Source organism: Rhodofomes roseus, assembly GCF_022264815.1.
Source record: "Rhodofomes roseus strain CIRM-BRFM 1785 chromosome Unknown C8Q71scaffold_12, whole genome shotgun sequence".
NCBI classification, from domain to species: domain Eukaryota; kingdom Fungi; phylum Basidiomycota; class Agaricomycetes; order Polyporales; family Fomitopsidaceae; genus Rhodofomes; species Rhodofomes roseus.
The window spans coordinates 697101-711737 of NW_025952968.1; the positions used below are offsets into that span (position 1 = coordinate 697101).

Genomic DNA, 14637 nt, shown 5'->3' on the forward strand with positions numbered 1-14637 from the left:
TGTGGACGAGTTCGGCGCATTCCGGCAGTTGATGTGAATGCATAGTGACTTTTAGAACATAGCGGGAAGTCAGTTTTACTGTGAGAGTACACGGCCCCCGGTCCAGGGCGGTTGCCGCGACGGGAGGCATGATGATATCGATACGGTGGGCCCAAATGCTACGTGGTAGAGCGATACGATACAGACGGGAACATGCAACAGAGGAGACTCAGTTCTTCCTCCGGTAGGAACTCCCTGCCGGAATGGTATGATCAGGGGGTGCACGGTACTATACTGCGCGAACACATACCCTCTGTCAACCGCGCCTTACCACCAGTAGGCTGGCAAAGGACGCTCGCGCATGCGCCGCAAAGGACAACAGTTTGGGCGTGCGAGAAGACGGTCGTGATTGCGAAGCAGCCTGAGAGAGGGTGTGAGTGCGGCGTCCACCTCTGGATGCAGCACTCTACTCACCAGGGCACTTGACGTCCATGAAGTACGAGTTGGGGGACTGCACAAGACGCTTGAGCTTGTGGCTCCTCTTCTCAGTCTCGGGGAGGGGGTTGAGGAGGTCGACGGCGAGAGTCTTTATGTGGAAGTGTGAGACTTGGATGCTCGCCCTTTAACAGATCTGCGATACTCACCATTTTGGCAGAGGTAGCGAGTGGAAGGAAACAAGGGACGGCGCCGAGTAGAGGGCGAAGTTTTTGAGCGACAGAGTCGTCGACCTGACCGTGGATGAAGGCTGGCAATAAGGTTCAAGGGCCCGGCTTGGGTTCATCGGAGTTCAAACTCCGCAGGCTGTGGCTGAACCGACTCGAGGTGACTAACACAGCTCAGATCGGTTCCGATCAGTGCACGCAACTCGACTCGCAGTTCGCTCCCGACGGACATCCGAGCTAACAGCGCTTCTACACACATACGTGGTTTCGTACCTACCACGCACTCTGCTGCCTGGCCCAGTCATTTCAGTGAGAAACCACGTTGACTGCTCAATCAGAACCTCCGCGCCGCACATCAGGACGATGCTTTTATTCACCCTGCTCTACTACTACTGAAATTTGAATGTTGACAACATCAACGACGAACGACCGTGTGCACGCCGGCGTCCAGAATCTATACAGCCGCGACGCGCGCATGTGTTTACCAAACAACCGCTTCAACTGGTACATACCAAGCCCTATGTCTGGATGTCGGTCAGACATGGAGAATAATAAAGAAGAGCGGGATCCATCAGAGAGACTACGCCGCGAGCGAGACAGATGTGCCTGTCGTGAGTGAAGAGACTGTCAACAGCGTGAAGAGAGCGTAGGAGCACAATTGCTTCATTATGGCAGTCGCCGGACAGAGGGCCACGTGTGAGTGAAACAGCGAAGCAGGCAGTCATTGTGTCCGAATAAGGCAGCTGTTTGGGAGCCGCGCACAAGTCGTTTTTGTTGCAAGGCCGTCTTTTGTTCTCGCTTGGCTACGCCCGCACTGCCGCCTTCTAACCATTGTTCTCCTTAGACGCTCCCGCCAGCGGCCTCCATTATAAGTAATGCCCCGCCGTCGCCCTACTTTCCCCAACCCAGGACTTGGTTCCCCCGCACACTCCTCTCGTTAGTCCCAGACCAGCCTCTTGTTAGGTGAGCAGTATCCGCTATCGACTTTCAAGTATCCAAGCTGATCCTTTCGCCGATCTAGACCTTTCGTTACCCTTGTTGCATCTGTCGACTCTAGTCACACTACACGACTGCATTTGCACGCCTCATCCGACACATCGCCGCATACAGCTTCACGTCTTCGCTTCAGCGAGCCTCCACCGCATCCCTATCGCAGGTCGATCTACTTCGCAACGCACCTTCACTCACTCTCGTCAACTACCGCCCTTCCTTCAACACATAACGTCCTATATCACGTCTCTTGTCGCCATGGCCGCCTCCACCACTGCGTTTGGTTCTCTCTCCGTCACCCTCGCGCAGGCGATCGCTTACCTTACCCGCACTTTAATCGTACGCTACTCTGCTACGGCTATTATCAAGCTCCAGCTCGCACTCGAGGCGAATCTCACCTCCCACTTCGCACCCTCTTGGGTCCCCACCGAGCCCCTTCGCGGGTCCGGTCGCCGTTGCCTTACGCTTTCGCCGAGTGCGCTCCCTCCGCGCCCCATCTACAACGCTTGCAAGAGCGCGAAGGTAGAATGGTCGGACTGGATCGCCCTCCTTGGTGGTGTCGAGTTTGATCTCTTCATCGACCCTGGTTGTGTCTCAGTTCGCTTCGGTAACTGGGACACAGGCAAAGTGAGCAAGTTCCTCACCGTCTGGTCGGAAGACCTCGAGCAGGGGTCCAAGACCTCGACGCGCCGTCAGCCGACTGCGGTCGCTATACCGTCTCCCAACAAGACGCTTGCGCAACAGCTCCTCGAGACGGACGAGGACGAGGACGAGCAGCTCTTCGCTATGATCGCGGACGAGGTCCAGAAGCCCACCTGGCTGACCCCAATCCTTACGCAGTTCCCTAACGTCCCCGTTCCCCCTCGCTCCAAGACGTCGTCTCCCGACTCCACCAGCTCGATCGCGTCGATGTCTTCTCGTTCCAGCTCTTCCGACTCTAGCTCCGGCTTCTCCTTCTTCTCCAACGGCAGCTCTGCGTCGTTGAGCTCCGCTACCACTGTTTCCCTGTCTCCCGCGGACGAGAACCCGAAGGTCAAGCTCTCTCGCCGTGAAAAGGCGAGACAGGCGCGGGTCTTTGTGGATGCTTCCAAGACGGACGTTACGAACTACGACGGAGGCAAGACCACTGTCTTGACTGGCGGTGTCATGCTCGGCGGTGGGCGCTCTGCCTCTCAGGCCAAGCCCGCTGCCCCCAAGACGAACAGCTCGAGCTCCAACTGGCGCTCCTCCCGCGCGTAAGCGCATCAGACATTCAAAACGATTGTCCTCACACTCCCTTCGACATTCTCCACGACCGCATCGACGCGGCTAGCCCGTGCTTGCAAGAATGCCTATCACGAATGATACCACGAGGACGATCAACGTGCATCCCACCCATATACCTTATCATCGCGCACTAGCATGCTCGGTCATTCTGTGTCAATAGTCGCTGTTTCCATGGCCGGTTCACTGTAGCTTTAAAAATCATTAGTGTGTCGCGGACTACGACACTGGGTAGCATAGGGATTTTGTAATTTGTCATTCTGCATCCACCTTCGCATTGTCGCATTGTTGTCCGCTTGTATATTCACATCTATGTACGTTGTTTTTGATGTATAACAAAGCTGGTTTGGGACTACTATCGTGTCGAGCCCGAGTCCCAGTATCAGTCTCCAAGTCGGCATTTGCCTCGCCAACGAAACATGACTGCAGGGAGCCAAGGCGAGGATACTGGGAGGAGCTCGAGTCCTCCAAGGCGGTTCTTCTCAGTGTAAGTACAGTATTCGAAACCTGCGAGGTTCCGCATTTTGATACCAAATGCCCCGTAACGTTGCCAGTGTGTTGCCCGTGGGGCATGTGGGGCCGAATGAGGCGTCGAGGGCGAGACCGCCGCACAAGTGGCGGGGCGCGCGCCACGGATTTGAAACCCCGCCTCTGATCTTGAAGACCTGCCGCATATGGAACATGGCGTCAGTAGTGGCCAGACGTGGAGTATGTCGCCTGGAGAAACGGAGCGGTGGCAGCATAACATCATCAATTCGCAGGCGAGTATATAGTTCGCCCCGAGACGTCGCACCTGGTAAGGTTTCTTGCCCGTCTCACCGTTATTTCTCCCCCACCGCCGCACGCGCACCTCTCCCGCCATGCCCGCCACTGCCACCCACCGAGACATGCGCTCTGTGGAGACCCAGAAGCAACGGTACTCACGCGAGTTAGCTGAGTACACACTGCGACAGTGGGACGTCGCGCGCCAAGCCATGGATAGTGAGAAGGCAAAGGATACCTCTGGTCGGCCGTCTTCCCCGAAAGATAGCTCTCCCCGAGGTCAGATTCAGTAACTTGTACAATCTTTGACTTTGGATCACGAACACTGTCATAGGGATACAGTCAATCGACTACGCTTCAAGATCTCTCAGTGGCGGAAAACATGAAAGCCGCGCTATTTCTGCGGGTAGAGCGTGAAACGACAAAGGTGAGCGATGTATCGCGCTTCCGAAAAAGGCTGGAACTGACCTCGATGTACGTCACAGCCCACCTTTGCCGCATGTAGTCCGGCAAAGCCTTGCGATCCCATATGACGACGAAAGAGGTTGGCAAACTAGGTCATATCCCGAAGCCACGAATCTGCTGCCTCATGATTTTCTTCCCTGGCTGTACGATACATTCATACCATCACCATGCCTGGAGACACGCATTCTCATGGACCTGGCTTACGTAGAGGCCATGATACCGCATACTGTATTTTTAGCATCGACGGCCTCCTATATATCTGCATGCCGTACCTCGTGCGACAGGTGTCGCCGTTGTTTCCGCACCATCGCGCCGAAGTGACGCGGCCCTTACGACAGTGGGGTCGATGTCTCTCTGCGTCATGCGATTGCCCGTCTGACGAAAAGACAGCCTTCGCTGCTTGACCCGCACGGGTGGCGCATGTACTGGTGGAACTGCTCAAACTGCTCGAACTTCAGTGATGCATTGGCAGCAGTATGTACAGTATGGACTGTTGCCTAGCACACGTCTGTTTGGATTTGGAGCTCCTGGTATAACAGGAGGAAGGCAGACAGCATTTCGGGAAACGTATCACCTTGTCTCTTGCACAAGAAAGCTTGTTTCGTTTGGTCGACGACCCCACGGACCACGGCTTGGCCACGCAGTCCCCGTGTATTACAACTTGATTGTTGGCCCATTTCCGACACAGGACGAGTGGGCATCACATGCACCACCGTGCGGTGGGGCTTGCGGAACGTCCTAGCTGGTACAAGATACGGCATGATGCTCCCAGGAGCTGATAGAACGGATGTCATTGCCTGCTCATAGCGCGCGGCATTACGACATCCGTCCACGAGCATATCACATATGTTGCTGGAAAGGCTGAAGTCGCCGATAAGGAACTGGTTCAGCCATAACTGGCAGGCCTACAAATGCGAAGCTCAGTAGATTCAAAGTTTTTTTGCAGCGACGCTACACTTCTCCGCACACGATATGGTACTTACTCCACCACAGCTAGTGGCGGTCTACCGATTGAGGATCCCTTGAGCAACCACCAAGAATTCTCGGCACCAAATGTAAATTTGGTGAGATCGGTGCGCGATATACACCTGTTCGATCGGAAGGTGTAGTAGGAGGAGACCTACACCACGACTTTCCAGATACTGACAGCCCGCGGAGAGGCTGGCACCAAGTACAACCGCCTTCAGAGCGTCATCACGAATAGACGTCATACATAGCTCCACAATGCAGAGAGCTTACCTTCTAGATGCTGGTTCAATCGCTTCTGTTCGATGTACAGTGTTCGCCGGTGATGTAAGGTCATAGCTATTGATCATATATGATTTTTGTCATGCGTGGCAGCCATGTGGCTTCCACGGCTCACTAGGCATTGAAACCAGTCAGTCAAGCAGAATGATGAATGTAGAGAAGGGGGACACGAAGGGCCTTGATCCTCGAATTCCGTGGCGCGCGGCTTGGAGATCACTAGTCAATACTGTGTCACAGATATGGTCGAGTACAGCTCGAGTATTGGATGTGATAATGGCGCGGGACGCGGGGGATAGTAGGGTCCTTGCAGCTGCAAGCTCCAATTGAGCTCACGGTATAATAAAATGTGAGATGGCTCTATGAATTCACATAGTACTGCTTACCCATGAAGTCGTGCACGTCACGGTCAGCTCGCGGTAGACGGTGATTCTCAACTTGGTCCAAGGCTAGGGATAATCCCTGAGGCTGGTTTTGACATTCACAACGTCTTCCGATGCGTACTACACGTATGAAAGGAAATCACAGCCCGGAGTCGCTTGTTTCGGACTGATGGTGCAGGGGGACAGCGAGGGCAAGATCATGATCAGAGATCGAGATCTGCGCGCATCCCCAGTGCCCCAGCATGACAGTCCACTGGCCCGCCTCCAGTCGGTCCCAAATCGCCCCTCAAAATCCGCCCGCTGTGCGAGTCTTGCGGTGTTAGCGTCCAACAGGCTGCGCCATAAGCTCCTGCACGCCTCCCTCGTCGCTCCTGCACGCCATGCTTCACCTCCGCCTCTCTGTTCGCGTCTCTGCTCTGCGTGCGCGGGGCCTCGCGACTCATGCACCCCAGCCACGCGTAGTCACCTCTGCCGTCCGCCATGACTGGACAAAGCCGGAGATCCAGAAGATCTACGATAGCCCGCTACTTGATCTCGTTTTCAGGGCAGCGGCCGTGCATCGGGAGCACCATGATCCCAGTAAAATCCAACTGTGTACCCTCATGAACATCAAGAGTGCGTCGTATCGTTGTGTCAACTCTCATAGCAGGGCTTATTGTATCGCAACAGCGGGCGGGTGTACTGAGGATTGCAAGTCGCTCTTCTATCAGCAGCAGTCGCGGAGGATTGACACTCACTGCAGGTTCGTACTGCTCACAGTCATCCCGCTATCAAACGGCGACACAGGCGTCTCGTCTCGTCGACATAGAGCCTGTGCTCGAAGCAGCCCGGAAAGCCAAAGAGAACGGCAGCACCCGCTTCTGCATGGGTGCGGCATGGAGAGACTTGGCCGGACGCAAACGCGGTTTCGAGAAGATCCTCCGGATGGTACAAGAGGTCCGAGGGATGGGTATGGAAGTATGCACGACGCTGGGCATGCTGTCTCCTGAGCAGGCGAAACAGTTGAAGGAGGCGTACGTCTGCCTGTGCCCATGAACCTCCGCTTCTGGCCTAATTGCACACCCTTCTCAGTGGCCTGACAGCATACAACCACAATCTTGACACGTCGCGAGAGTTTTACCCTGAGGTGCGCACATCCACTGCCGGCGGGGATAAGCGTGTCTCATCCGCCACTCACTTCAGGTCATTACCACGCGCTCCTATGACGAGCGTCTGAGCACCATCTCGGCGGTGCGTGAGGCGGGCATTAGCGTGTGCTCTGGTGGCATCCTCGGCCTCGGTGAGACGGACAAGGACAGGGTCGGATTAATCTGGGAGGTGTCGAAGTTCGTGAACAATTTTAGCAGTTACTTTTCTTCGTCTGACGCACACCCAGTATGCCAGAACACCCCGAGTCGTTCCCTGTCAATGCACTGGTGCCGATAGAGGGCACGCCGCTCGAGAACAACGAGGTAGGTCACTAATTTGTGCATATGGGCGTGATAGGCGCTCACCGTACCCTCTTCTCAGCCCGTCCCTTACCATACGCTACTCCGGACGGTTGCCACTGCCAGGGTAGTGATGCCGCAGACCATTATTAGACTTGCCGCCGGCCGCCAGACGCTCGACGAATCGAAGCAAGCGATGTGCTTCATGGCAGGTGCTAATGCCATCTTCACCGGCGAGCAGATGCTCACCACACCATGTATGTTTCCTTGGTACTCTGGATGACTTCTTCGACTGATAGCGCGTGCTATAGGCTCTCCGTGGGACGAAGACAAAGCTATGATGACAAGGTGGGGCTTGGAAGGCATGAACAGTTTCGAGCAGGTCAACGTTGCGCGGAAGGAGCAGTCGAGAGCCAGCACAGAGGCGCTTGCGGGCGATCTGTCAACAGGAACGCGGGTCCAGTCAAGCTGTGAGTGACTTTGTCGTGTCGTCGGACAACTCTGACTGTGTCATACAAACCGCTGCCTTGTACGTATGACAGAACCTGACGAGGACACTCGACGCAAGAAGTCTGATTGCAATACTTTGTACGAATCGATTTGTAGCGATAGGTAGATGGTGCTCTATTCAATACATACCACCGGTAATGTTGCCTGGGACATCTATCCAGATTGGAAGGAAGTTATTGGGCCTGAATCATCGTCAATTTTACAACCATGCTCAGGGTATATTGTCGCCTGGAAGTGAAGTACCGTAAGCTATCCTCTTCCTTTCTGTTCCAGCACTTTTTCTCATATATCAATCTTCCCCAGATGAAGTCGCAGTAATGATGATCGGCATACAAATTGCCGCCGCATCGCAAGATGTGCAGGCTTCGAAGTTCGAGGGTTCTCACCCGATCAGTCGTCCTCGCGCCGCGACGAGTGCCTGGCTTCGACTTGCTACTTGCGCGTCCAATTTCGCGTGCGGCGTAGATACCCCAGGAGCGTCTCACTGCTGGCATGGTAAACATCCGGGGCGACTGACTATCGACGGCATGCATCGCGAACTACTTGAAGACAACCTTGACACGCGAGGGGCAAGATGTCATACCTCGCATGGGATAGGCATTCCACTGCTTGCATGAGGAGCGGTTGGACGTCCGTTCAGGCTGCGTGATGGCCTTCTCACTCTAGCGGTGGGCATATTGCATTTTTCCTGATTTTGGAATCAAGAACGACCCACCAGCGCCTCCAAATGTAACTCGTCACGGATCCGAGCGGGACGAAGTCTAGGATGTAGTGGTACTCGGGCAGTGGTGCCCACATTGATCGCTGTTCGTCTGACCTACACCCGTCTATCTCTGCGTATGGCATGGACACTCATCCGCCGGGGCCTCATGGAGCGGCGCCGGCACACGCAACAACACAGACACGAGGCCGCCTCGCAAAAGTCCACTCGCCAGGAAAGTAAGTGACGGTTCGAATGCATACGAGTTCCCCCAACGTTTGATACGACAGCCGAAAAGGTATGTCGCTGTTGAGGCTCAGGTCGTATACTACGGCATTGTCTCAAGGCTCCCCATGGTCGCGTGAGTGCATTTCCGCGTGAGTGATATCCGTTGTCGCTAATGGGAATGGGTCTGTTATCAGGCGTGTCACCGTAGTAGACTACCGTGGAAACATCCTACTGGACTCACTCGTACGCCCTACGTGCGTGGATGCGTGTTTTTCGATGTAACCAGTCGTGCACACTCACTAAAATTGGCTAGACAACCCGTCAGTGACCACAGAACAGCCGAGACTGGGTTGCAACAGGCTGCGCTCGCATCAGGTATTTGCCTTCTTTTCAACAGCGACGACTTGCTGATCGTAGGCTGCACGCAGCACCGACATTTATCGACGTGCAGAGACAAGTTGTTATGTTGATACGGGACAAAATTATCATAGGCTACGCCCTCTGGCAGTTCCTCTCGGTGAGGCGGTCATCACAGTAACCAGATGGTGGACACAGGCGTAATATGCTTCCAGGTCATGGGCTTGTCGCATCCCGCTATAGACACCCGAGATATCGCTCTCTTCATGCCCTTTCGCCGAAGTCTCAGATCCAGGCCAAACATCATGATACCACTGATGACACTTGTCAATCGATTCATGGGGAGACACATCGGTTTACAAGGCGAGGTCCCAGTGAGGCGAACCTCCAACATGCTTTTCCTCCGAGCCATACTGACGACAACACGGAGCAGGTCGAGAACGCACGAGCGGCGCTGGACCTCTTTCGTTCGTGCGAGCATATTTGGGAAGAAATCATAGAAGCAGGAGCGTGGCCCTGTGTCCTACCTCCTGCCGCCTACGCAAATGCCTTCACGTAGACTGTCGTTACTAATACCGGACTACGACCTAAACCGCAACAATGAGCGGTCAGTACAGATAGACAGTATTAGATATAGACGCTGCTATTCGAGACGAAAGCGTGATATAGTACATCGCTACAAACCAGCGTACCTAGACTAACATGGTACAAGCCGATAATGATACAGGATTTGAGGTCATCAGAGACCAGCTGAGAGCTCAGCCTCGCTTTTGTTCAGCCTGTCGATCTCGGCCTCCAAAGCAACATTGGCCATCTCGATCTGCAGTATATTGGAGATGAGCTCTGTCCATCGTGTTTCTAACGATGTCAGTTGAGTGCCTATCCTTGTCTATGTTGGCAATTTCAGTACAGAGTACGATACGAGGACGGCTGTGACGAACCTGGGCATTCTTCCGCTCGCGGTTCACTTCAGTCGTCAGATTCTTCAGCTCTTCCAACGATTTCTCGATGTTATTTACGGTGGAGTCCGTAAGGTAGTTATGGATCCGCCACGAGTTGGGACCATATTGTTGTAGAAGAGCAAGGTTGGCATGCCTAGGCTCGGGTTGGACGGGGAATAGCACATCGAACACGGGAAGTACCCACCGGAGTCGTTGATGTTCTAGTTGGGCGCGTGCATTGTTCAGAGCGGACCTCCACTCCTCCTCATTTTCTGGATTCTGGGGACCTGGCAGTTGATGCCGCGTGGTATCTAGTGGCGGCAGCGGTTGATGAGACTCGATGCGAGCGAGTTCTGCTTCGAGCAGCGGATGACTCTGTGAAGCACTCTTAGTACGACACCTTGTCCCACACAAAAACGGTGCGCACTGACTGTGAAAAGTTCTGGAGGTGGAGGGACGCGTGGATGCAAAGTCTGTGATGGTTTGGCTTCGCGGGCTAGTTCCTTCTCTACTTTCTCCTTCAAAACAGGAAATTGCTCCAGGTCGTTGTCGTAGTAGGGCAGAGAGTCAAATATCATGCTGTTACTCGCTTCATCAATCGCCATCTTCTGCAGGTATCGAGGAGGAGGTTTTATGAGCAATGGCAGCGGACGTACTCGAGCTCAGACAGTAGCTTGAAGGACGAGGCGTCGGGCGCTCCGCGGTGCACCCGCATACAGGTAGCGCCCGAGGTGCCGAGTTCGTCCTCGACAACCATGTCTGTCCGCCTAGCCGCAACGAGCAGGCTCTTCAGAGTCGCGGCACCCTACCGGGCTGCAGTTGCTGGGACGCGACAGCTTCGTGCTGTGCACACGTCGAGGCCTGTGAGAGGTATGCCTAGTCCCGGCTGTGCCGCCGCTCCCAACTCACCGCGTGCTGTAGCCTCCGAATCCCCCTTCCAAGAACAAACCTCGCCCAACCCTTCCATCACCCTGTATGCAGAGGCCACCGAAAAGCTTCACACCTACGGGTCGTACCTCATACAGTGTCTGCCCAAATTCATCCAACAATTCTCAGTCCTCAAGGACGAATTGACTTTATACGTCCCTCCCTCTGGCGTCATCCCTGTCCTCACTTTCCTCCGCGATCATTCACAATGCCAGTTCAAGGGATGCATGGATATCAGCGGTGTCGACTTCCCCGAGAGAGACAAGCGGTTCGAAGTCGTCTATCATCTACTGAGCATCAAGTATGGCGGGCGGATCAGGGTGAAGACCTACGCTGGTGAGACAGACCCTGTGCCAAGCGCGGTCCCTGTCTTCAGCGGTGCGGATTGGTAGGTATATCCACTCACTTGAACTGGGGAGTGCGTGCTCACGTGAACAAGGTACGAGCGAGAGGTTTGGGATCTATATGGCGTGTTCTTCGAGGGGCATCCTGACTTGTAAGTTTGGTCCATCTCCCGGTGAAATCATTCATTGACACACCTGCACACAAGACGCCGCATTCTCACCGATTATGGTAAGCTGGAGCACGGCTCACTCGTGCTATGCACATTGACGCAGTGCATCAGGATTTGAGGGGCATCCCCTTCGGAAGGACTTCCCACTTACGGTAGATATATGCGATCTTCGTGCATTGAGAGTGGCACGCTGACCGAGACATCAGGGCTACACTGAGGTTCGCTACGACGAGGAGAAGAAACGCGTTGTTTACGAGCCCTTACAACTCACGCAGGCTTTCCGGTGCGTCCTTGTCCTTTGTCGTGCCATTGCTGCTGACAGCAGGGCTGCAGAAACTTCGACGCTCTGTCGCCGTGGGAGCAGGTTGGCGACGGTACTGTCCCGAAACGGCCGGACGAGTTGAAGCCAGTCCCGCCGCCGCCTCCTGCGGAGGAGCCGCAGAAGAAGTAGTAGATCGAGCCAGTATAATTTCACACACTTTTCACTGGTACGATGTGGGTGCTCTGCTGCGCTGGCAGTGCGGCCCTGTCTCTGCGAGGAGTTGGTGTGATTTACTTGCCCGGTATGATAACTTTGCCACGACACGCGCATGAAGTGCGCACAGCGATCGTCGAAGTCGGCTTCTCGGACAGCTACACACGTGATCTCGTCATTGGTGGTTGAAAGTGGCCGTGTGTTCACTTTGAGCAGTTCCTCGCAGGTACCCTCACCAGGTTGAGACCCTCCCGTCCCCTTCCCCATCTTGGCAGGGTCGTCGCAGGTGCGGTGTTCCAACTAGCCCACGACAGCGTCCAGGGGCCCTTGGTGATACGCCCAGGCATCTACGACCGCTTGGATCGCGCTCTGGTTCGAAGGGTTCTCTTCCACCGTCTCCCCTCGGATCCAGGTCCAGATCATCTGCCTCTCCACGGTCTCTACTTGTGTCATGGCTCTCGTTCTTCTGTCCTTGTCCTATGCGCTCTATCTCTCCCTCCCTGTATCCGCGCTACCTGTGGCAGTACCTTCCCCCGCGGAATCTACCCTCAATTGCTTTCCTCTGGCCTTCTCGCCGCTCGTGATTCTGGTGGTCCTCAAACTCGGCTACTTAAGATATCGCAGAACTCAGTCAATCAATGCGACGCCGCATGCTGGTCCCGGTTGCTCCAGCGGTGTCAATCTGCGCATAGGAACCTTCCGACTATACGTCAAGTTCGTGCAGACGACCTATCTCGTGGGATTTCTGGGTTCGCCAGCTTGGGAAACAAGAGCCCAACCAAACGTGGATGACCCTGCTCGGATCCGCTGCTTGCGCCGCTGCACGACTTCGTGTACCCCTTCTCCTATTCTATACTCGCGTATGCTCGGCGGCTCATCTCGTACTGTCCGTTCCACTGCGTCTCTACAACGACATCAACCGAGGTGTGTAACCACACCGCGCGAAGGCAATCCTAAGTGCACAAGCGTCCACCCCTCCTGCCCTGCTTGTGTTCCTGCAATGCCCTTGCCGTCCATCCCTTCTCCCGTTTATTTGTCGTCTCGACGTGGGAGCGGCTCGCTACGGCTGCAATCTCCCTCGTTGATGCAGGCTATGGAACCTGTCCTCTCAGCCATGGCTCTTGATCCCAAGGTGTCGACGGTAGCGGGGAGTACTGGTCATCATACGTCATCTGCATTGGACTCTGTGTCAAGCACGCGCCCAGCGGGTGTTAGTCAAGACTCATCTGGTCAGTTAGTCTGCGCCATCAGCTATCGTATATACTGAATAGTTATGCACCTAGTACATCGCCCAACTTCCGCAAAGACTATTCTAGACCCCGACTTCAAGGTCAGCACGGGCAGCACGGACAGTGTCTCTGTCTCCGTCTACGACTATGCCTCAGTGGCTGTCCCCCCGCCTGTCCACGATGCCTCTTCGCGCCTCCTGCCGCGCAATACTACTACGGAAGAGGGTGGATGCACCGGGACGTCGCGAGTGCCCTATGCGGACCAAGTATTTGTACATGGCTGGTCTCTGAAGACATGTGAACCAATCGTTTCTGATGAGCCGGCCATGCACGCACCGGTGCCTCTCACGCCGACAACCCGTCCTTTAAACGGCATGGCTGAGACCAGGAATCTGTCTCTGTCGACCGACTCCTTGTCGCCCACCGGAGTGTTAGCAGGGAGGCGTAGAACGGCTAGGCCCAAGGCACTGCAGAAGCGCAGAAGCTGCAGTCCCCAGCTCGGTCCCTCGCCTCTGCGAAACTCCTTCATGCTCGAGCCTACTGCAAGTTTGTCGATACTGGAGAGCTCTAGACCTGGCTCGAGCGTGGTGTCTGTCTGTCCTAGCTGGGAGCTCGATGATCTACTCGTGGACGGCCAGCTTGATGTCAATGCTGTCAGTGTTGCGCTGGGACTGGGGCTGTCGATGGCGTCAAACGAAGCTATCGGGGACTACGGCCCTGAAAGCGTGGAACTCAACGTGTTCAGCCCCTCTCACAACAATGCTTCAGAAGGCTTCTTGACTACGACGGACACCTGGGAACGTGCGCACGAGCCATCCTCTACTACGCCACAGGTGCACATTCCAGGCGAACAGCTCTTCGCCATACCGGAGGAAGCCGAGGACGCCCTCTCCGTCAATATGTCCATGCGCGGATCCTTGCACTCGCAGTCCACTGGCATCAGGCTGTCTGAGATCGACGCGGATTTCTTGGCTGAACTGACAACCGCCAGTACGAGTATGGGCTTACTAGGAAAGACTCACCAGCCCCAAGACTGCCGCGATGAAATCGTCTGGGAAGACGAACAGAGATGGAGGGACACAGTGGACTCGTCTGGAAGGTGAGTTGCGCTCTGATTGCCCCCTGGCCCTCTTGTCTGATTCACTTCTACGTTGTAAGCATCGGCCAAGACCCCTAGATTTCGACTCCGTACCTTGACCCCCATCGCGATACCAAGTCAATCACACAACGTATGCTGTTAGTTTCTCCACCTCACTTTGCGCCACCGATCCACAATATCGACTTGTCCAGTATGTCAGTCAACTTGACCCTGTCCCTCGCCACAGCATATTGTCTCCGGAATGCAAGCGTCGATTTCCGAACATGCGGTCATCGTAGTAGCAAGGATGTTTTCTCATCCTCCTAGCAGTGTAGCATCGCAACGATAGTCATGTCACATTGTTATGTTCATACTATGAAAAATACATGTTCGTAGATATGTCATGACATCGCGAATGGCGAATAGCTGAGCGGAGATGTCAAAGTCGTTGCGAGTTCACAGCTGAACAAGTACAAACACCCAGTATCATACAGCCTTGCGT

The 14637-nt window shown here is 54.9% G+C and overlaps 7 protein-coding genes across 7 annotated transcripts; 5 read left to right on the top strand and 2 right to left on the bottom strand.

Annotated features, from left to right (window-relative positions):
* Positions 1-208: 208 nt before the first annotated feature.
* On the bottom strand, positions 209-565 carry C8Q71DRAFT_709546 (40S ribosomal protein S27; the record flags this gene model as incomplete). The annotated part of the gene is made up of 3 exons (XM_047920691.1): positions 209-230; positions 286-400; positions 454-565. Coding segments are annotated over 3 exons (249 nt in total), but the record flags the coding sequence as incomplete, so codon positions are not given.
* Positions 566-1730: 1165 nt separating this feature from the next.
* On the top strand, positions 1731-3010 carry C8Q71DRAFT_96778 (uncharacterized protein). The gene has a single exon (XM_047929224.1). It carries the CDS (start codon positions 1890-1892, stop codon positions 2868-2870), a length of 981 nt encoding a protein of 326 aa, XP_047778172.1. The 5' UTR covers positions 1731-1889; the 3' UTR covers positions 2871-3010.
* Positions 3011-5979: 2969 nt separating this feature from the next.
* C8Q71DRAFT_763485 (biotin synthase) lies at positions 5980-7854 on the top strand. The gene is made up of 8 exons (XM_047924002.1): positions 5980-6364; positions 6419-6439; positions 6492-6762; positions 6821-6875; positions 6932-7074; positions 7125-7200; positions 7259-7433; positions 7488-7854. The coding sequence occupies exons 1-8, from the start codon at positions 6130-6132 to the stop codon at positions 7652-7654; spliced, it is 1143 nt and encodes a 380-aa protein (XP_047778173.1). The 5' UTR covers positions 5980-6129; the 3' UTR covers positions 7655-7854.
* Positions 7855-8739: 885 nt separating this feature from the next.
* On the top strand, positions 8740-9530 carry C8Q71DRAFT_797322 (uncharacterized protein; the record flags this gene model as incomplete). The annotated part of the gene is made up of 6 exons (XM_047925736.1): positions 8740-8747; positions 8809-8868; positions 8928-8989; positions 9043-9131; positions 9187-9345; positions 9405-9530. The coding sequence occupies 6 exons, from the start codon at positions 8740-8742 to the stop codon at positions 9528-9530; spliced, it is 504 nt and encodes a 167-aa protein (XP_047778174.1).
* Positions 9531-9710: 180 nt separating this feature from the next.
* On the bottom strand, positions 9711-10517 carry C8Q71DRAFT_709401 (breast carcinoma amplified sequence 2; the record flags this gene model as incomplete). Its single annotated transcript, XM_047920680.1, has 4 exons — positions 9711-9860; positions 9913-10066; positions 10118-10287; positions 10344-10517. 4 exons carry the CDS (start codon positions 10515-10517, stop codon positions 9711-9713), a joined length of 648 nt encoding a protein of 215 aa, XP_047778175.1.
* Positions 10518-10612: 95 nt separating this feature from the next.
* C8Q71DRAFT_870040 (NADH or F420H2 dehydrogenase) lies at positions 10613-12187 on the top strand. The gene is made up of 6 exons (XM_047928321.1): positions 10613-11227; positions 11279-11335; positions 11390-11412; positions 11465-11505; positions 11560-11636; positions 11687-12187. The coding sequence occupies exons 1-6, from the start codon at positions 10668-10670 to the stop codon at positions 11802-11804; spliced, it is 876 nt and encodes a 291-aa protein (XP_047778176.1). The 5' UTR covers positions 10613-10667; the 3' UTR covers positions 11805-12187.
* Positions 11971-14461, top strand: C8Q71DRAFT_96827 (uncharacterized protein). Its single transcript, XM_047929225.1, has 3 exons — positions 11971-13057; positions 13112-14156; positions 14216-14461. The coding sequence occupies exons 1-3, from the start codon at positions 12280-12282 to the stop codon at positions 14232-14234; spliced, it is 1842 nt and encodes a 613-aa protein (XP_047778177.1). The 5' UTR covers positions 11971-12279; the 3' UTR covers positions 14235-14461.
* The last annotated feature ends 176 nt before the right edge of the window (positions 14462-14637 follow it).